The sequence below is a fragment of the Bubalus kerabau genome, chromosome 10 (assembly GCF_029407905.1).
Source record: "Bubalus kerabau isolate K-KA32 ecotype Philippines breed swamp buffalo chromosome 10, PCC_UOA_SB_1v2, whole genome shotgun sequence".
NCBI classification, from domain to species: domain Eukaryota; kingdom Metazoa; phylum Chordata; class Mammalia; order Artiodactyla; family Bovidae; genus Bubalus; species Bubalus kerabau.
The window spans coordinates 14,664,830-14,687,772 of NC_073633.1; the positions used below are offsets into that span (position 1 = coordinate 14,664,830).

The following is a 22,943-nucleotide window of genomic DNA, read 5'->3' on the forward strand; positions in this document are numbered from 1 at the left end:
GAGCGGAGACCAGCACAGCCAGAAATAAGCGAGGAAACTTCTTCTAAAAAGACAGAAACCAAGCCAAATGAAGAGATACATATGACAAGGTCTGTCTGTCTAGGTCCATTTCTTCCAACTCCTTTCCATAGGAGGCCACAGAACTCTTTCCACCACTCTCTGAGAAGCAGTTTGAATTATTCATATTCATATAGAGCATTCTATATTCATAATTTTCTGCATTACCTTCATATTCCTGAGCTATTGGAAAATAATTTCCAGTGAAGTGAGCAGCTGTTAGGTGGAAGAATACATTCTGTCAAGAGATGTTGGTAGACAAAGTATTGACTAACTCTTCTAGTAGGTAGCAACATGAGACTGAATTAGGACAGAAACTGCTCTATATACATAGCCCTTAAGTGGAAAGCGAGAGAAAAGGCTCCAGACTATTTTTGCTTTTACAGAATGTTTAGCTTTATTAAGTTGTGATTACAGATTCCGGTAAAAATCAGGGGAGTAGCAGACTAGGTATTTAAGTAACTAGTTTAACTCTCCTTGATTTTTAAGTCACCAAAACTCTTCAGTTTCATATATCTGTGTTGAAGGTGTTGATAATGCCACCATGCCTATTCTATAGGATTGCTAGGCAGATAAATAGAATACATGGAAAAAGTGCTTTGAAATTAACATAACATTGTGTTAATCTGAGTGATTGTGGTTGTGTGCATGAGGAAGAGAAGAAACAAAACAGACCACGTATTTGGTTAATATTGCTATGTAAAGTGAGAGAAACACTTGAGTACATATTATCCTCTCATTTAATTTCCACAAGTCTTCCAGGGAGGTACTGTATTTCCTTATGTTTATCATTCAAGGGAATTTAGCCCAAGAACAGTTAGGTTTCTGCCTTAAGTTACATGTTGATGGGTACAAGTGAGGATTTAACTCCAAGCTGTCTCCTAACCCTGCTGTGGTTTTTGCCCCTACAGTGCACTGCTGTATTGATACTACGGTTGCATAAATATTGTCATACATTTTTTTTAAAGAGATAGGCAGAGATTTAAAATGGCAGAATCATTTGATATGTAGGCAACATAAGTAGATGTTATTTGTTAAACCCTAAAATTAAGGATCAGATTAATGTTCAAATATGTTAGCAGTTAAAGGCCACAGAAAAAGAAACCGAAAGAACTATATTGAGAGACGATTCTGAGTAAGTAGATTGCTCATTTGTCATAAGAACTCAATAGATTTTTAAGACTAAGTCAAGAAATAGTAATGATCTTGAATGCAGGTAATTACCAGGAACAGGTTCCAAGTTGGTTGCATCTGGTCATTGGGACTGAGGGTGGAGGGGAGGGAGTTGAGCCCAAGAAATTGTTCTTTCCACTATCAGCTTCTCTGTACAATTTTAATTTTTAAGTATGTTCTAGTATCTTGCCTGGAAAATCCCATGGATGGAGGAGCCTGGAAGGCTGCAGTCCATGGGGTCGCTGAGGGTCGGACACAACTGAGCGACTTCACTTTCACTTTTCACTTTCATGCATTGGAGAAGGAAATGGCAACCCACTCCAGTGTTCTTGCCTGGAGAATCCCAGGGATGGGGGAGCCTGGTGGGCTGCCGTCTATGGGGTCGCACAGAGTCGGACACGACTGAAGTGACGCAGCAGCAGCAGTATTATTGTAAAAAATTTTTTTAATTTCATGAAATTCTGAGGCAGATGTTACTGAGACACTTTTTGCAAAGAGAGTTATGATGTAGTTGCAATACAAAAGTATTAATCGCTTAACCTCTGAGCATAAGAAACTACTAGAGAATGTATATTGACCTAAAGACTATATTAGATACTTCATAATCAGATTGCCTGCCTCTTTTATGTTAGTTAAAACATGTTTCTGACCTGTTAATCAGAAGGGACATAGAATGGTTGGATTCATTGTATAAGGCCCCAAGATGAGCCAGCACCACACTGTTATCAGTTAAACAGTTAACTGATATCAGTTAAAACTTATTTAACTGGAAGATATTATCTGTTTGAGTGTCAAGAAATGTTTTCTGGATGAGGCCTCTGTTGCGGCAGACTGGAAGTTTTTCTTTTTTTGTGTGGTGGCCAGAAGTTGGGTGTCTTCCTTGGGGCTTAACTGTACTCCCAACAGTAACCTTAGTGGCATAAGCTTCATGATAATGTCTAGACACTTATTTCACCCTATATCATATCACTAAAATACATTTGAAGAACTCAAAAAGTACATGAATTTAAATAATTTTTAAATAACCTTTAATAGTTATGGTTCTGATTTCAAGTAACATACCTCAGAAAAGGTAAGAACCTTCACACAATAAAGTTTTATAGAAACTGAAATTTAATAATACTGGAAAATGTGAAAAGAATATTTTTAAGTAAGTTTTAAAATTAACCTGAAAACTTAAGTTTCATCTTCAGAAAGTTATTTCTCAGGATGATTATTTAAAATTCTTATTGGAGACATTAGAGAAAATCTAAGATAGTATTGATTTATATAGGTTATACGTATTTTATCATGTTATAGGTAATCTGTCATGAACTGGTATAGGTAATTTATCATGAGGGTAGGATTTATGTGCTTATCTTTGAGTGGGTGATCAGTGCGATCTTAAGACTTCCAAATTCTTTAGTGTCAAGTTGTTTCATGTCTTATCTTAATGTCTCAATGTCCTTTTTAAAATTATTAATAGCTGTGTATGATCGAATGCGAGCAGATCAGAAGAAATTTGGTAAAGCGTCATGGGCAGCAGCTGCTGAACGTATGGAAAAACTTCAGTATGCAGTTTCTAAGGAGACTTTGCAGATGATGAGAGCTAAAGAGATCTGTTTGGAACAGAAGAAACATGCTCTAAAAGAAGAGGTAACAAAAACCATGAGAAAAATATATTTAAAATTATTTTTAATTAAGATGTGCTATATTTGGTACAAGACTTAAATTTTTCTGATCCTCCTGGCAGCACTGTCTTCATGAGGTGATGATAACTTTCACACTGGGGCCTATGATAGAATTTGAGTTGTTGCATTTTCACAGCATCTGAGCGTGACTGTAGGCAGCAATTGTTAACAATTGTTAAAAGAAAAAGGGGCACTCATTTCCTATCTCCCCTTCAACTCTCACCACACCTTTGCAACTATTTTCTCTCTTTAGATTTGCTATTCTGGACATTTTATGTAAATGAAATCATAAGACGTGTTTTTTTTAATGCTTTTCACCCCACATAATATGTTTTCAAAGTTCATCCATATTGTGGCATATTTCATTGCTCAGTCTACTTCTTTTTCAAATGATACACCACTCTATAGTTATACCACACTTTATGTATTCATCAGTTGATGAACTTTTGGGTTCTTTCTATTTTTAGAGCTTTATGAATAAAGCTGTTATGAAAATTTTAGATAAGGTTTTCCTTTATCTTGGTGTGAAATGCTATTTAACCTATTGAGGAACTGCCAGACTGTTTTCCAAACAGCTGTACCATTTCCATCTTCATTAGCAGTGTACAAAATGATAGAATTTCTCCACATCTTTCTTTACATTATCACTAATACTGTCTTTTTTGTTTTAGCCATCCTGGAGGGTGTGAAGTGGTGTCTTGGGGTTTTGATTTGCATTTCTCTGGTGGCATTTATGTCTAGTATCTTTTTGTGTGCTAAATTGGCCACTTATATGTCATCTTTGGAGAAATTTTGATTCAGATCATTTGCCCATTTAACTTTTTTTTTCATGTCCTGTGGATCTACTGGAAAGCTAGGAAGCTTCATAAGTTCTTTACATATTCCAGATACAAGTCTTTTATCAAATACATGATTTGTAAGTATTTGCTCCCATTCCGTGGCTTGACTGGATTGGCTTCTAATATATATCTGTGAAAGTTGTACATTCTACTCTAGAGAAGAACAAAATGTCATCACTGTTTTTATTAATATAGCTTTATGTAAAACACATTGCTTTGTGAATGTGCATATGCATGTCTAACTCTTGTTTAAAAAAGACTGTATGAGGTAGTCTATAATCTATTATGGCTCTGATCTAGAAAGAACTTTTGTTAATGGATTTATTTTTCCCTCTTCTTTTTTGCTTCTATTGTTAAAGGAAAAGTTAGAACTTGTTCTGAACTTTTTCACACTATTCAGAATCTCTTACAGATTTTAGCTCCATCTCTTTTTCATCTGAGGCATTTCCACTCTAACCTTCTTTTCTATTTAGCTTTCTCCTTTATGTTTCTAGATGTTTCTTAAGTTCTAGAACTTTAAAACTTGAAATACTAGCATTTTATTGACTCTGAAATAGAGTGCTACTCTTTATCACACTGACTAGCTTTATTCTAACCAGGATGAATAGTACTAACAACATAGGGTGCTAAAAGAGCTGCAGAGAGTTAGGTTTATAACTGTTTGCCATTGCAAGAACATTTCTTACTGGAATTGGTCTCTTGTGGTAGACGAAGGGCGAGGCTGAAATGGGCCAGGGAGTTTGGCATTAATCGGTGGGGTCATTTTCCCTGGGGTCATCCCAGTACCATAATAGTCTGTTTGGAATGTTCTGCATTATGTTTGAGTTCTTCAAAGGATTTGGTAAAACTGTCAGTCACTCTTGCCAGGTTTATGCTTGTTGAATGATATAATATGTGCATTGTGATTTTTATACACATCTGTGATGATGACTGCACTAGTTTTATTAGTGTTAACTTAGCACAACCACATGACTCATGAGACACAGACCAAATGTGATTTATTAAGGCCATCCCAAACAAATCCCTTGCTTTATGATACAGTCCTACCCTGTGGTTTAAATTATGAAAGTGAAAGTCACTCAGTTAAGTCCTACTCTTTGTGACCCCATGGATTTCATGCAAAGATGGGCTCGATAAAGGACAGAAATGGTATGGACCTAACAGAAGCAGAAGATATTAAGAAGAGGTGGCAAGAATACACAGAAGAACTGTACAAAAAACAGCTTCACGACCAATGATCACGATGCTGTGATCACTCACCTAGAGCCAGACATTCTGGAATGTGAAGTCAAGTGGGCCTTAGGAAGCATCACTACAAACAAAGCTAGTGGAGGTGATGGAATTCCAGTGGAGCTATTTCAAATCCTGAAAGATGATGCTGTGAAAGAGCTGCACTCAGTATGCCAGCAAATTTGGAAAACTCAGCAATGGCCACAGGACTAGAAAAAGTCAGTTTTCATTCTGATCCCGAAGAAAGGCAATGCCAAAGAATGCTCAAACTACTGCACAATTGCCCTCATCTCACACACTAGTAAAGTAATGCTCAAAATTCTCCAAGCCAGGCTTCAGCAATATGTGAACCGTGAACTTCCAGATGTTCAACCTGGTTTTAGAAAAGGCAGAGGAACCAGAGATCAAATTGCCAACATCTGCTGGAAAAAAGCCCAGCATTAAAAATGCCCAGAGTTCCAGAAAAACATCTATTTCTGCTTTATTGACTATGCCAAAGCCTTTGACTATGTGGATCACAATAAACTGTGGAAAATTCTGAAAGAGATGGGAATACCAGACCACCTGACTTGCCTCTTGAGAAACCTATATGCAGGTCAGAAAGCAACAGTAACTGGACATGGAACAACAGACTGGTTCCAAATAGGCAAAGGAGTACATCAAGGCTGTATATTGTCATCCTGCTTTTAACTTATCCTGTCATCCAGCATTTAACTTATATGCAGAGTACATCATGAGAAATGCTGGGCTGGAAGAAGCACAAGCTGGAATCAAGATCGCCAGGAGAAATATCAATAACCTCAGATATGCAGATGACACCGCCCTTATGGCAGAAAGTGAAGAGGAACTCAAAAGCCTCTTGATGAAAGTGAAAGAGGAGAGTAAAAAAGTTGGCTTAAAACTCAACATCCAGAAAACTAAGATCATGGCATCTGGTCCCATTACTTCATGGCAGATAGATGGGGAAACAGTGGAAACAGTGTCAGACTTTATTTTGGGGGGCTCCAAAATCACTGCAGATGGTGATTGCAGCCATGAAATTAAAAGACGTTTACTCCTTGGAAAGTTAATGACCAACCTAGATGGCGTATTGAAAAGCAGAGATATTACTTTGCCAACAAACATCCGTCTAGTCAAGGCTTTGGTTTTTCCAGTGGTCATGTATGGATATGAGAGTTGGACTGTGAAGAAAGCTGAGTGCCAAAGAATTAATGCTTTTTAACTGTGGTGTTGGAGAAGACTCTTGAGAGTCCCTTGCCTGCAAGGAGATCCAACCAGTCCATCCTAAAGGAGACCAGTCCTGGGTGTTCATTGGTAGGACTGATGCTGAAGCTGAAACTCCAATACTTTGGCCATCTCGTGCGAAGAGTTGACTCATTGGAAAAGACTCTGATGCTGGGAGGGATTGGGGGCAGGAGGAGAAGGGGATGACAGAGAATGAGATGGCTGGATAGCATCACCGACCCGATGGACATGGGTTTGAGTGAACTCCAGGAGTTGGTGATGGACAGGGAGGCCTGGCGTGCTGCAATTCATGGGGTTGCAAAGAGTCAGACACGACTGAGTGACTGAACTGAACTGAACTGAACTGGACTTAATACAGTCCATGGAATTCAGGCCAGAATACTGGAGTGGGTAGACTTTAGCCTCTCTAGGGAATCTTCCCAACCCAGGGATTGAACCCAGGTCTCCCGCATTGCAGGCGGATTCTTTACCAGCCCAAGAATACTGGAATGGGTAGCCTATCCCTTCTCCAGTAGATCTTCCCAACCCAGGAATTGAACCGGGGTGTCCTACATTGCAGACAGATTCTTTACCAACTGAGCTATCAGGGAAGCCCTGATAAATTATGAGGAGATGTTTTTAAAAATGTTGATATGTTACATCTCCTTAAGTTATTTTAAAAACAAATACTTCTTCCAAATGTGACAGTGGTACATTCCATGATACAAAGCTGAACTTCGAATAACTTTTAAATTAACTTTGAAATATTAAATATCACCCAGGGAAGCAAAATCCTATTTGATTAAAATTTTAACTACACTTTAGAATAAGTACTATTCTTTTTAATTTATCTCCTTTTTAACTGAGTCTTGATTATAATCATTCTCACCTCTTTTTAGGTCACAGACTCTTCTGCTTGTAAATTTGAAAGCTAGAAACACTGTACTCAGAGAAAAAAAATACATGTACACACAGCTTTGTACACAAATTTAGTAGGTTGTTAAGTCATCTGTAACTTAAGATGACTTAAGTCACCAGTCACTTCCCTGGTGGCTCAGAGGTTAAAGCATCTGCCTGGAATGTGGGAGACCTGGGTTCAATCCCTGGGTCAGGAAGATCCCCTGAAGAAGGAAATGGCAACCTACTCCAGTACTCTCGCCTGGAGAATGCCATGGAGGGAAGAGCCTGGTAGGCTACAGTCCATGGGGTCGCACAGAGTTGGACACGACTGAGCACCTTCACTTCTAAGTCATCTGTACCTGAGCCATTGACCCCAGATTGTCTGCTGGTGTTCATTTGCTTCATGGATTTACCCTGTCTGATCAGTTAGAATATATTTCCAAACATAACTTGATTTTTTGTTCTCTCCAGCTATATTTGTCCTTATTTTTATTTTCAATGCAGATGCAGAGTCTACAGGGCGGTACAGAAGCCATAGCTCGATTGGATCAGTTAGAAGGTGATTATTATGATCTACAACTTCAGTTGTATGAAGTGCAATTTGAAATCTTGAAGTGTGAAGAGTTACTGTTGACAGCACAACTGGAAAGCATCAAAAGACTTATATCAGGTATGATGCGTATCTAACAACACAAGTCCACAAAAATACTTTGGAACGAATGATGGAATTTCCCCATGTATTTGTTTGCTTGCATAGGAAAAATGTACATGGATACTAGCTTTATTTCTTCTGTTGAGGCTAAAAAAACTTAATGCAAAGTCAAACAATGATTTAGTAGAGGTAGCAGTTCAACTATGATCATACCTTTGTAAAGTACTTTCTAACTTGCTTTGTTGCTTCAGCCAGAATCTTTACCCTCAGATTTTTAATTTGGGAGACAAGGTTCATAGCTTCTTACATTGAACACTTAACTGTGTGCCAGATACTGGCACACACATCCCCCCTCTGAGATGTATTTCCCAATAATCACAATTTTACAGAGAAAATCAAGAGGTAATGGCTTTGCTTGAGGTTACAGAATTAGTGAGTGGATCAGAGTTCCTCTGTCTGGCTCCATAGCCCATGCTTTTAACCATTGCCCCTTGTTTCTGTTTTGTAACAGAAAAGAGAGATGAGGTGGTATACTATGACACTTACGAAAGCATGGAGGCCATGCTGGAGAAGGAAGAGATGGCAGCGTCTATGCATTTTCAGAGAGAAGAACTACAGAAACTTCAGCAGAAAGCACGCCAGCTGGAGGCAAGACGTGGACGGGTTTCGGCCAAGAAAGCATACCTCAGAAATAAAAAGGTATAATTGCTTGACTGTAACCTTAATTTACATCTTGCTTTTATTCACTACTTAATCCTTGACCCATATCTAATAATTGTAACCTGATTTGTCACTAATACTTGCATATATTTTAAAACTGAGTAAGAATAACGTCTTCTCAATACTCGAGCCATTATATTGACATATGGTTGTTAGAGAATTACACTCTTAAACACGTTTGAACAACCAGTGGTGATGTGCTGTTTGCCTCAGCCACCCAAAGGTGATTCTGCTTGGGCATGACTATAGGACTCTATGTAATGCAAATCCTGGCTCCTTTTTATTTAAGGATGTCAGGGGTGCTCTATAATTAAGTTCACTGGTTCTAATCTCACTCTTCAAGGAAATTTTTATTTATGTATAAAAGAAATTCAAAAAGGCAAAATGGTTGTCTGAGGAGGCCTTACAAATAGCTGAGAAAAGAATAGCAAGGAGAGATAAGAAAGCCTTCCTCCCTGATCAATGCAAAGAAATAGAGGAAAACAATAGAATGGGAAAGACTAGAGATCTCTTCAAGAAAATTAGAGATACCAAGGGAACATTTCATGCAAAGATGGGCACAGTAATGAATGGAAATGGTATGGACCTAACAGAAGCAGAAGATATTAAGAAGAGGTAGCAGGAGTACACAGAAGAACTATACAAAAAAGATCTTCATGACCCAGATAACCACGATGGTATGATCACTCACCTAGAACCACACATCCTGGAATGTGAAGTCAAGTGGGCCTTAGGAAGCATCACTACAAACAAAGCTAGTGGAGGTGATGGAATTCCAGTGGAGCTATTTCAAATCCTGAAAGATGATGCTGTAAAAGTGCTGCACTCAATATGCCAGCAAATTTGGAAAACTCAGCAGTGGCCACAGGACTGGAAAAAGTCAGTTTTCATTCCAATTCCAAAGAAAGGCAATGCCAAAGAATGTTCAGACTACCGCACAATTACATTCATCTCACACGCTAGCAAAGTAATGCTCAAAGTTCTGGAAGCCAGTCTTCAACAGTATGTGAACCGTGAACTTCCAGATGTTCAAGCTGGATTTAGAAAAGGCAGAGGAACCAGAGATCAAATTACCAATATCTGTTGGATCATCATAAAAGCAAGAGAGTTCCAGAAAAACATCTGCTTTATTGACTATGCCAAAGCCTTTGACTGTGTGGATTACAACAAACTGTGGAAAATTCTTCAAGAGATGGGAATACCAGACCACCTTACCTGCCTCCTGAGAAACCTGTATGCAGGTCAAGAAGCAGCAGTTAGAACTGGACATGGAACAACAGACTGGTTCCAAATTGGGAAAGGAGTACATCGAGGCTGTATATTGTCACCTTCCTTATTTAACTTACATGCAGAGTACATCATGCGAAATGCCAGGCTGGATGAAGTGCAAGCTGGAATCAAAATTGCCTGGAGAAATATCAATAACCTCAGATATGCAGATGACACCACCCTTATGGCAGAAAGTGAAGAAAAACTAAAGAGCCTTTTGATGAGAGTGAAAGAGGAGAGTGAAAAAGTTGGCTTAAAGCTCAACATTCAGAAAACTAAGATCATGGCATCTGGTCCCATCACCTCATGGGAAATAGATGGGGAAACAGTAGAAACAGTGTCAGACTATTTTGGGGGGCTCCAAAATCACTGCAGATGGTGACTGTAGCCATGAAATTAAAAGATGCTTTCTCCTTGGAAGAAAAGCTATGACCAACCTAAACAGCATATTAAAAAGCAGAGATACTACTTTGCCAACAAAAGTCCATCTAGTCACAGCTATGGTTTTTCCAGTAGTCGTGTATGGATGTGAGAGTTGGACTATAAAGAAAGCTGAGCACCAAAGAATTGATCCTTTTGAGCTGTGGTGTTGGAGAAGACTCTTGAGAGTTCCTGGGACTGCAAGGAGATCCAACCAGTCCATCCTAAAGGAAATCAGTCCTGAATATTCATTGGAAGGACTGATGCTGAAGCTGAAACTCCAATACTTTGGTCACCTGATGGGAAGAACTGACTGATCTGAAAAGAGCTTGATGCTGGGAAAGATTGAAGGCAGGAGGAGAAGGGGGACGACAGAGGATAAGATGGTTGGATAGCATCACCGACTCGATGGACTTGAGTTTGAATAAGCCCCAGGAGTTGGTGATGGACAGGGAAGCATAGCATACTGCAGTCCATGGGGTCGCAAAGAGTCGGACACAACTGAGTGACTTAACTGAACTGATAAAAGTGTGTACCAATTTAATGTATAGTTTTCATTCTTATATTAACTAAATCTGAGGTAGGGAAACTTAGCCGTATAGATTCTGCACATTTAAACTTAGTCTCTTATCTGCTGTGAGTGATCACACCATATAGTCAGAGGTCTCCAAACGGTCTTGTCCCCTGCCCTCCCCTTTCCCTGCCCCCAGACCCCCAAGTTCAACAGCTGAGGTGACAGAACTGCAGGGGAAGGGAGGAGTGACAGAAGGCTGGCAAGAGAGGAAATTAGAAACACTGTTCTGAAAAGAAAGATGAACCACACATACTGTACAACAGATCAAGATGACTGTCTATGTAGCAACACCCCACATTCCTTGTCTGCATATCAGCATTCCCAGGGTCACAGGCTCCCCAGTTAATGTGGCATCCATGATAGAATTCCACACCCAGGGGTAGTTCTTCTGCTACAAGTAAATCACACCCTGCCTGTCCTCTTAAAAGAACAAAGATGATCTCTGGCTGTCCCATGAGGACTTGAGGTCTGTCCTTTGTGATTGAACTTTTAAGGAAGAATAAATAGAAACAACATTGTTCTTTTATATCTTAATTCTCCCAGTAGCCAAAAAGCATTCTCATACTTGAACATTCCCTTATCCTATTTGCTATAACTATTTATTTCACTGCAAAAATGTTAGTGATACTTACTATGAGGTATTGCTTTGGATCCTGCTGGAGTTACTGGGCAAACGATGGCATATGCAACATATCACCTTTCTAAAATAAAAATAAATAATTTTGAAACACACCTGAGCTCTGTTCTAGATAAGGAATTATGGACATGTATCCTCATTGTTATAACCAAGGGAACTAAGTCTGCCCAAGGGAAAGTGGCTAGTATGGCTCAGAGATAGGAGTCTATCCAAGGTCTGTGTGACTTGGAAGCCTGAGCCATTGTATCACTACGTCATGCCACTTTGCCCTGTGGAGATTGCCTTGGAGAGGTTCATTTCATGATCAATATTTTTTAGGCAATGTAGTTAACCCAGTGTGGGTTGAAGATAGGAAAGTGATAAAACAATTGCTTTAAAATATAGCTTCCTGGCTTGAAAGGTTACTCATATATGACTTAATGAGGTTAGAAGAGTGAGCTTTTGGTATAACTTTGAAAGTGTTGGAAATGTTAACCTTTGTATCTCTCTAGGACCAGAGAAAATGAAGACAGCCTGGTACTACTGGAAAGATGCCAGATGATAGGATAGTGCATTATTTTGTAAAGAGCACATATCTCTTATTTAATATATTTTCATGTGATTAGATTTAGCATATCTGTATTATACTTTCTTATCTTTAAGGTCTCTTTTTAGAAATCTACCTATGCCCAGAAGATTCAGATTTCATGATAGTGTTTAAACCAATCCAGGCAAAATCATGTTCTTTAATTCATCAGAGAGCACTTAAGAAACAGTTTAAGAGTTATATATCCATTTTTGTTCAGACTGTTTTAAAGAGTATGATAATACTTAGAATCTTATGGCCTAAATCTTCAGATTTGAAAGAGGCTTTTAAGATTCCTACATACCCTTCCATTCTACCATGGCCATTCCTCCTCTTCCAGAAAAAAAAGGAGAAATCAGAAATTCTGTAGTTTAATAAACAAGTCTTTTAAGATACTAATTTATGCTGGTTTATGCTGCTTCAGTGTTCCAGGTGAGAAACCAGAGGTGGCTTACTTGATATTTTATTGTGTAGGTATATGTTAAGATTAAAATTTAATTTATTCACTTGTATTAAAAAACACATTTCATGTATTTCTAGGAAATTTGTATTGCAAAACACAATGAAAAATTCCAACAGCGCCTTCGGAGTGAAGATGAGTATAGAACCCACCACACAGTACAACTAGTAAGTTTGCATTCTGGAAAACTTAGAATAAAACTTTGAATTTTATATATCTCAAAGTGAATAAAATCTACAGAGATTAAGAAAATGTTATAGCTAGATGTGAGCATTAGTGGGAAAATTGGTTCCAGGATACCTGCCCTGCCCGCATCCCTCAGTCCCCCACATCTCTAGATGCTCCAGTCCTTTATTTAAGATAGCGTAGTAGTCACATGTGACCTGCACACATCCTCCCCTGTTCTTCATCTCTAGATTACTTATAATACCTTATACGGTGTAAATGTGATGTAACTAGTTGCCAGTGGGCAAATTCTTTGAAATCTGCTTTTTGGAACCTTCTGTGTGTGTTTTTTTTTTTTTACCTGCCTGCATATTTTCAATCCAAGGATGTTTGAATCCAAAGATGTGGAATCCACAGATTCAGAGGGCCAATTATGTATATACTTCATTATAGCATAGTTTCCCCTACCAGTAAAATCCCACACAAGAATGTTACATTTGTTACAGTCTGAATCAACATTGACATCATTACCACCCAGAGTCCATACTTTATCCTTATTGCTTGTCCATTCTGTTGGTTTTGCCAAATATATGATATGAATCCACCATTACAGTATTGAATAACGTATTCACTGAATGTGTTCACGGCCCTAAAAATTCCCTGTGCTCCACCTCTTCATACCCCTCTCTCCACAAACTCCTGGCAACCACTGATCTTTTTGTTTTGCCTTTCGCCAGAACATTTAATTGGAACCACACACTTCTGTAGCTTTTTCATATTTGCTTATTTAACTTGTAATTTGCACTTAAGGTTCCTCTGTGTTATTTGCATGGCACGGTAGCTTATTTCTTAGCACTGAATAATATTCCATTGCCTGTATGAACCACAGTGTATTTGTCCATTCACCTAGTGAAGACATCTTCCTTCCACGTTTTGACAATCAGGAGTAAAGCTGATAACGTGGGAATGGTTATGTGTGTACATTAAATTTTCAGCTCTTTTGGGTAAATCGCAAAGAGTATGATGGGATCTTACAGGAAAAGTATGCTTACCTTGTAGTAAACTGCCAAACGGTCTTCCAAAGTGCCTACACCATTTTACATTCTCACTAGCAGTGAATAGAGTTCCTTTTACTCCACATCCTCACCAGCATTCAGTGTTGTCAGTGTTTTGGATTTTAGCCATTCTAGTGACTATGTAGTGATATCTCATTGCTGGTTTTGTATGATATTGGGCACGTTCTCACATGGCTTATCTGTACCTCTGTACATCTGTACATCTGTACCTCTTCTTTAGTAAGTGTTACTTTTTCATTTTTAATTAGGTTATTTGTTTTCTTCAGGATAATATCCCCTTTCAGATATATCTGTTGAAAATACTTTCTCCCAATCTGTGACTTGCGTTTTCATTTTTTAACAGTATCTCCCAAAACAGAGTTTTTAATTTCAATGAAGTCCAGCTTACCAAATCTTTGTTTGACGTACCATTGGTGGTGTACCTAAAAAGTCACCACCAAACCCAAGGTCATAAATTTTCTCCTATGTTATATTCTACAAGCTTTATACTTTCCCATTTTACATTTAATTCTGTGATCCATTTTTGTTAATATTTGTGAAGAGTGTAGGGCTAAATTGTCTCCCCCCTCCCCATTTTCTTCTTTTTTGTGGATGGTTAGTTGCTCTAGCACCATTTGCTGAAAAGACTGCAATTATTCCATGGAATTTTCTTTGCTCCTTTAAGGATATGTTGATTATATTTGTTTGTGCTCTCTATTCTGTTCCATTGATCTAGATTTTTTTGCCTCCAAACAAACTTTAAAATAAGAGCTGAGATTTTGATTAAGATAGCACTGAATGTATAGCTCAAGATGGGAATACTTGAAATCTTTACAGTAGTGAGTCTTCCTATACATGAACAGAGAATCTTTTTATTTAGTTTTTCTTTGATTTCTTTTATAAGAGTTATAGTTATATAACTACATATATATGGGCTTAAAGGAAAACCACTAGTAGGGAAAACCACTAGACTATTCAGGTATGATGTAAATCAAATCCCTTACGATTATACAGTGGAAGTGACAAATAGATTCAAGGGATTAGATCTGATAGACACAGTGCCTGAAGAACTATGGATGAAGGTTGGTGACATTGTACAGGAGGCAGTGATCGAGACTGTCCCCAAGAAAAAGAAATGCAAAAAGGCAAAATGGTTGTCTGACGAAGCCTTATAAATAGCTGAGAAAAGAAGAGAAACGAAAGGCAAAGAAGAAAAGAAAGATATACCCATTTGAATACAGAGTTCCAAGGAATAGCAAGGAGAGATAAGAAAGCCTTCCTCAGCGATCACTGCAAAGAAATAAGAGGAAAACAATAGAATGGGAAAGACTAGAGATCTCTTCAAGAAAATTAGAGATACCAAGGGAACATTTCATGCAAAGATGGGCACAATAAAGAACAGAAATGGTATGGACCTAACAGAAGCAGAAGATATTAAGAAGAGGTAGCAAGAATACACAGAAGAACTATACAAAAAAAGATCTTCATGACCCAGCTAATCACGATGGTGTGATCATTCACCTAGAGCCAGACATCCTAGAGTCTGAAGTCAAGTGGGCCTTAGGCATCACTACAACAAAAGCTAGTGGAGGTGATGGAATTCCAGTTGAGCCATTTCAAATCCTTAAAGATGATACTGCACTCAATATGCCAGCAAATTTGGAAAATTCAGCAGTGGCCACAGAACTGGAAAAGATAGGTCAGTTTTCATTCCAATTCCAAAGAAAGGCAATGCCAAAGAATGTTCAAAATACTGCACAATTACACTCATCTCACATGCTAGCAAAGTAATGCTCAAAATTCTGCAAGCCAGTCTTCAACAGTATGTGAACTGTGAACTTCCAGATGTTCAAGGTGGATTTAGAAGAGGCAGAGGAATCAAAGATCAAATTGCCAACATCCATTGGATCATTGAAAAAGTGAGAGAGTTCCAGGAAAAACATCTACTTCTGTTTTATTGACTACACCAAAGCCTTTGACTGTGTGGATCACAACAAACTGGAAAATTCTTAAAGGGATGGGAATACGAGACCACCTTACCTGCCTCCAGGGAAACCTGTATGCAGGTCAAGAAGCACCAGTTAGAAACAGACATGGAACAATGGGACTGGTTCAAAATTAGACAAGGAGTACATCAAGGCTGTATATTGTCACTCTGTTTATTTAACTTGTATGCAGAGTACATCATGCGAAATGCCAGGCTGGATAAAGTGTAAGCTGGACTCAAGATTGCCAGGAGAAATATCTGTAACCTTATATATGCATATGACACCACCCTTATGGCAGAAAGTGAAGAGGAACTGAAGAGCCTCCTGATGAAAGTGAAGGAGGAGAGTGAAAAAGCTGGCTTAAAAGTCAGAATTCAGAAAACTAAGATCATGGCATCCAGTCCCATCACTTCATGGCAAATAGATGTGGAAACAATGGAAACAGTGACAGATTTTATTTTCTTGGGCTCCAAAATCACTGCAGATGGTGACTGTAGTCACCATGTAATTAAAAGACACTTGCTCCTTGGACAAAAAGCTATGACCAACCTAGACAGCATATTAAAAAGCAGAGACATTACTTTGCTGACAAAGGTCCATATAGCCAAAGCTATGGTTTTCCCAGGAGTCATGTATGGATGTGAGAGCTGGACCATAAAGAAGGCTGAATGCCAAAGAATTGATCCTTTCAAACTGAGGTGTTGGAGAAAACACTTGAGAGTCCCTTGAGGTGTTGAAAAAGACTGTTGAGAGTCCCTTGGACTGTAAGGAGATCAAACCATTCATTTCTAAAGGAAATCAGTCCTGAACGTTCATTGGAAGGATTCATGCTGAAGCTCCAATACTTTGGCCACATGATGCAAAGAACTGACTCACTGGAAAAGACCCTGATGCTGGGAAAGATTGAAGGCAGGAGAAGAGGACAACAGAGGATAAGATGGTTGGTTGGCATCACCGATTGATGTACATGCGTTTGAGCAAGCTGCAGGAGTTGGTGATGGACAGGGAAACCTGGCGTGTTGCAGTCCATGGGGTCACAAGGAGTTGGACACGACTGAGTGACTAAACTGAACTGATAATTATGTGTAAATATCCATCAGTTCATACCTAAACATGTCTGAAAGTTTTCTTTCCATATAGATCTTGTACACATTTTATTAGATTTATACCTAAATTTGTCTTGTTTTTGGGGTGTGCCAAGAATCGATGCTTTTGAACTGTGGTGTTGGAGAAGACTCTTGAGAGGCCCTTAGACTGCAAGGAGATGCAACCAGTTCATCCTAAAGGAAATCAGTCCTGAATATTCATTGGAAGGACTGATGCTGAAGCTGAGACTCCAATACTTTGGCCACCTGTTGGGAAGAAGTGACTCATTGGAAAAGACCCTGATACGCGAAAGATTGAAGTGGGGAGGAGAGGGGGACGACAGAAGATGAGATGGTTGGATGGCATCACTGACGCAATGGACATGAGCTTGAGTAGGCTCCGGGAGTTGGTGATGGTCGCGGAAGCCTGGCGTGCTGCAGTCCATGGGGTCGCAAAGGGTCGGACACAACTGAGCGACTGAACTGAATGTAAATAGTGCTGTAAGTATAATAGAAAAGGTTTTTTATTCCAGTAATTCATTACTGTTTTATTAGAAAGCAGTTGGCTAATTGGCTTTTATACTAGGTTAGCCTGATTTGTGGAGAAGGCAATGGCAACGCACTCCAGTACTCTTGCCTGGAAAATCCCATGGACGGAGGAGCCTGGTAGGCTGCAGTCTATGGGGTCACGAAGAATTGGACATGACTGAGCGACTTCACTTACTTTCATGCATTGGAAAAGGAAATGGCAACCCACTCCGGTGTTCTTGCCTGGAGAATCCCAGGGACGGGGGAGCCTGGTGGGCTGCCATCTATGGGGTCGCGTAGAGTCGGACACGACTGAAGCGACTTAGCAGCAGCAGCAGCCTAATTTGTGGTCAACCCAATATGTCAACCCTATATCTCACAGTTTTCCTATTATTAGTTCTAGTCATATTTTTTTTTGGTCTTCTTTCAGATTTTCTATATATACAGTCATGTCATATGCAAATAAAGGCAATTTAGTTCTTTTGAATGCAATCCGTATACCTTTTATTTATTTTTCTTATTGCATTCACTAGGATTTCCAGTGTGGTATTGAAAGGAGTGGTGAGAGATTTGTCTTTTCCTGCTCTGTTAACAAGAAAGCTTCTAATTTGTTGTGATTGGATGATGTTAGCTGCTGCTGTAGGGTTTTTATGTTATCCCTCAAGCTCATTATGGCACACAGCTAAAACTCTTGAGTTTAAAACATAAAAAGTAACCAAACTACCCATAAGCTGTAAAATAATCTTAAATTAACAGAAAATTTATTGTATATTTATTTTTCATTGCTGTTTTCATGGGTCAGGAGCTGCTTTGTAAGGAAAGTCAGACTATGGGCCAGCTAAAGAATTCAGTGAATAAGAATGCCTCCTGTTATCACTATCGGCACCTACACTGTCTGCTTATTATTAGATTCCACACTTAGAATGTGTTTCTTATTACATGAAGATTGTGGATTCTGATAAAATGCCAATGCTTCTGTGAATGGAGTAGCTAATTAGCTTCTTAGAATGAATGAGTGTCTGATCCTTTCTCAAATAATTTTATGTGGCAAAGATGAGTAAAAATGAGGAAATTGATATTTGGGGGAAATCTCAAAGATAAATGTCATCTGCCTCATGTTGGTAATTTTGCCTACTACTGACTTTGGGTGGAATACCTCATTGTAGGAGAAAGAATCCACCTTTCTTTAACATGCAAAGCTAGAGGAAAATGAAAGTTGGCTTAGATCAAATCTAATTTTAAACCACCTTTATCAATCTACAGAGGCATATACACACACAAGTGTATAGCTTATAAGTTTTAACTTTCATGAGATGAACATATGCATGCAACCAGCACCCACGTTGACACAGTGTTAACAGAAACTCAGAGCTCCTTGTGTCACTATCTAATAAGTATCCTCTACCTACCCTCAAAAGGGTCAACTGAGTAATTAATACACACCACTTCCCACCCAAAGGGTAGATTATCTTCATTAAAATGACTTGCCAGTAGCTAGCAAGGGGTGGAAATAGGGGGTGATATTCAACCCAGGCCTGTTGGTTTCAGTTGCAGTAATACTATGCTCTGTTAAAGTCCATATAAACCCATTAGTTCATACCTGAACATGTCTGAAACTTTGCATTTGGGGTCTTTTAGATAATAGTAAGATCTGACTCTGGATATATCTGCTAACAGACCAGCAATATGATTGACCAGTATTATTTCTGAATTTCAACTATTTCTGAAACTCCAACTATTTGTTTATTATGTTTAGAGATGCAGATTCACAGTTTGAAATGCTGAGTATCTTTTAGATAACTTAATTTTTTTCTCAAGTACTAAGCCCTGTATGCATTAGATCGTACCCTCTAAGTACAGAAAACTCGGTTCATCTCTGAGACAAGGCCTTAGAAGACACTTTGTCCCCAAGAGTTCTGTGGCCTGTATCCCAGTGTGGGAAGGTACATGCCCACTCCCATTCCAGGTGGTTACCTCATGTGCATATGAGAGTTTTTCATTCCTTCCTTCTGCTGGCTCAGGTTTGTAAATGGAACTGAATACAGAGTAGGGCTGAGGAGTTGGAATAAGTTCTTGCCTCGCTGTGTCCTTGAGTCACTTTGGGCTTGTCTCTCTAAAGGAGAGAATCTGCATGGGATCTTTATTTCTTTTAATAAACTCAAGTCATATCTTTTCAAATTTTCCCATCTGGAAACCTTAAGCATTATATATGGCAATCTGGACTGCCTGACTTAACCTACCAATAAATGGCTTTTGCGAACTCTCCCAGTGAGAGCCCTCTAAAGGGAAAGGGTCTTCTTGACCTGCCACAAGAAGAGATGGAAGAATGTCCATTTTTACTTATCCTTGCCCCACCCTGATCATGCATCCAGAGGCTAATTTCTATTACAAAGGATCCAAGCCACCTAACCAGGAGATAAAACCGGTCTCTGTCGTGTGTGATAGTGCGCCCCTCTGGGGAAGTGGTTGGCCGTAGTAGCGCTCTTCAGTGCATTCCATCAGTGAGAGCCATGTATCTGTCACTTGACCTTCAGTAGTGAGGCTGTCAGAAACACTCCTCTAGTCTTTAACCTCCTGCCAAGAATTCCGCTTTCTTTCCTCTAGGAAGAGGAATTCATGTTTAACTTGACCAGCATTGGGTGGATGATAGTGTATTCCCAGTTTGGGATTAGGGAATGGGAAGGAAAAAAAAATGAATGAGATACTAAGACACAGATTTGTAGCAGGAGGAATAGGTTCAGTAATAGTAGATATTATCTGCAGAACACTAGGCTTAACCTATATGTAACATCTAAATTACTAAGTGGTTATTTTCTATTTTTAAGGTCAACTATTAATATTTGAGTTAGCAGAACATAGCAGCTAAAGCTAGAACTGCAAATGTGAAATATTTTTCAGTTCAGAGAAAATATTACTTTACTTTGCAGAGTAAACATCTTTTAAATGGTATTACATGCAGAAAGTGAAACAATTTCATTTCTATTAAAGCTAACCGTGTTTCATGCCACAAAACATTGCTTAACATACCATTCTTTGGAGTAATACAGCATTTGTATTGAGAGAACTCTCCTTTTTTTCTATTAATGGTAAAATACAGTGGGACACATCATAATGGAATTACTATTAATTTTTTTTTTAACCAGAAAAGAGAGAAATTACATGATGAAGAAGAAAGAAAAAGTGCCTGGGTTAGCCAAGAAAGACAGAAAACACTGGATAGACTTCGAAATTTTAAACAGGTAGTAAAAGTGTGGTCAGTTTATTATTGTTCATTGCTTTTTAAACAGCTACATATATGCTCCTATTGTAATGTCTCTTTTATGAGAAAAACTTGATTTTCCTTTTGTTATTTAAAAAACAGTTTCAGTCATGGCAGTCTTGGCTTACCATTTCAGTGGTATAAGAGGAATAGTCTGGATTCCTCTTGAGTTTAATAAAAGTTAGCTAGTTACTAACCATCCATTTCAAGCATCAACTTGTTATTAATTCTGTGCACATCAGCCTGTGGTAATAATCTGACCAGTGGGAGAATTAGAAGATGGATCAGCATACATGAGAAATGCTTTAGCAGCTCTCTTGCCAAGCTAATCCATGACTCCAGACACGGACACTACAGCAGCTAAGCATTTCCTAAGAATGTGCTTAAACTCAGTAGTTTTAGTTCTTAGCAGCTACTCAAGAGCCTTACTTCTCCTCTTTATTCTGAAGGATCTCCTTGCAGGAGAAGGAGGCTTTTGGTCAAGTGAAAGAGTCAGGTGGAAATGGGGTCCTTAACAAAGGGATAAGCCTTGTATTAAGAAAATGTTGTTTACCAAATGCATTATGGCTATGTTTTACCATAGTAAAAAGATGGGAGCTCTGTGTACCAGTACTCCTAACAAATTTTATCATTTTCTTTTTTTTTTAGTAGGTTGATTCTCTTACCATTTTTTAAATTTTATTGAAGAATAATTGCTTTACAGAATTTTATCATAAAATGCATATATTGTTTTCAGAGCTTTAAAAAAAATACCACTTAACCATTTAAGAACATTAATGTTTTAATTTTTGTCTGAACATTTGGAAAATACATGTAAGAAACTAAGAATAGTTTTTTAGCAATAAAATAGCATATATATGTTTGACATCATTTGTTTTGAATTTTACATTGCTAATATTTTTCCAATTAAAGTAGTACTTTTATTACTAAAGGTCTTTTTATAGGGATTTAATAAGCAAATAAGAGTTTAGTGATAATTTTTTGTAAGGTATTACATTTTGATGTTTGTTTTTCTGTATATTTTTCCCTGAAAAATAAAAAAAGCTCTAAAATAACACCTTGCATTAGACGGAGAAAATAAACAGTCATTTGTTCATAAATTCTAATCTAACGAGTTATAACTTCTGATTTCTTAGAGATACCCAGGCCAGGTCATACTTAAATCGACCCGATTGCGACTGGCTCATGCAAGAAGAAGAAGTACAGCCAGCCCCGTGTCCTGTGAAGACCAGTGTGACAGGCTGCCAGGAGTGCTACAGGTCGAAGAGAAAAGGGAGGGACTGGACGAAGGAAGGGCCAAGCTCGGGTCATCACAGGCAGCAGACGCCCAGAGCCTCACCCCACCTGAAGGTCATCCCTCAGCACAACTTGAAGCCACCTCATCACTTCCCAGCAGCTTTAGCGCTGACCTGCCTCCCCCTGTGTCTCGTCCACTGTTAAACACTGTTGACTGCAAAGCAGGCTCCGTCCCAGCGGGGCCGCTCCCACCTCCTCTGCCTCCCACGCCTCCCCCACCTCCCCCGCCCCCACCGCCCCCACCTCCGCCGCCTTTGCCTGTGGGTCAGGACGGCGCCCCCGAGACCCTGGAGAAAGGCCTGCCCCAGATGGAGGGGAGTGAGAAGAGGATCCCAAAGTCAGCCAGTGCCCCTTCAGCGCACCTCTTCGACAGTAGCCAGCTCGTCAGCGCCAGGAAGAAGCTCAGAAAGACGGCTGAAGGCTTGCAGAGGAGGAGAGGTGAGTTAAAAACAGAGTTCATCTGTTGACTGAGGCATATAGTTAAAGACCATTTTTGTCCTCAGACATTACAAAGCTTTAAACATTATATTTTTGAACATTATTTGATAGCAAACAGGTTCTCAGGGTCTCACCTTGGCAGAATTCTTACCAACCCATGTTTGCAGATGGGTGCACACACGAGTAAATGTGGGCCTGCTTGAGCTCTTAGGCATGTTTTTAAAATTTTATCTTTTGACTTGATCTCTTTGGTAACATATTTTAGGTGGCTCCTTTTATGTTAGAATCTGATTTTAAATCTCAGAAATATAAGAAAAGGGAAGCTGTCTGGTCAGAATAACATTGGAAGATTCATGTAACATTTGGCTACATATTTATTGAGGACCCTGGCATATTGTTGTATAAAGAAGCAAAGAAGAAAGGGGCATTTCAGATATGCTTCATAAAGCTGTTTTTGAAACAGTGAATAATTTTGGCCCTTAAGGAGCTTTAACTTTCATGGAGAGATTACTTTATCTGTGTATTAAATTTTAATCTAGGAGACCATCCTGTAGGATATTTCTTACCATAACCCAAGTAGAATATCATATGTGAAAGTTATTTAAAAAAAGAAATAATCACCATAATGAGCCAGAATTTAAGTTTCTTTAATTAAATGTGCAGTCCAGTCACTGTCTGAATTTAGATTGGATTTTTGTATTATGGAAACCCTTTAGGAGTCTCAACCATAATATTACTA

At 38.8% G+C, this 22,943-nt stretch overlaps 1 protein-coding gene across 1 annotated transcript in view; it reads left to right on the forward strand.

Annotated features, from left to right (window-relative positions):
- JMY (junction mediating and regulatory protein, p53 cofactor) overlaps positions 1 to 22,943 on the forward strand; it is a 78,198-nt gene that overhangs the window by 43,274 nt on the left and 11,981 nt on the right. Inside the window, exons 4-9 of the mRNA XM_055536659.1 lie at positions 2,696 to 2,865; positions 7,598 to 7,763; positions 8,257 to 8,444; positions 12,471 to 12,557; positions 20,355 to 20,450; positions 21,607 to 22,204. Coding sequence (XP_055392634.1) covers positions 2,696 to 2,865; positions 7,598 to 7,763; positions 8,257 to 8,444; positions 12,471 to 12,557; positions 20,355 to 20,450; positions 21,607 to 22,204 — 1,305 coding nt within the window. The remainder of the gene's footprint in view (positions 1 to 2,695; positions 2,866 to 7,597; positions 7,764 to 8,256; positions 8,445 to 12,470; positions 12,558 to 20,354; positions 20,451 to 21,606; positions 22,205 to 22,943) is intronic.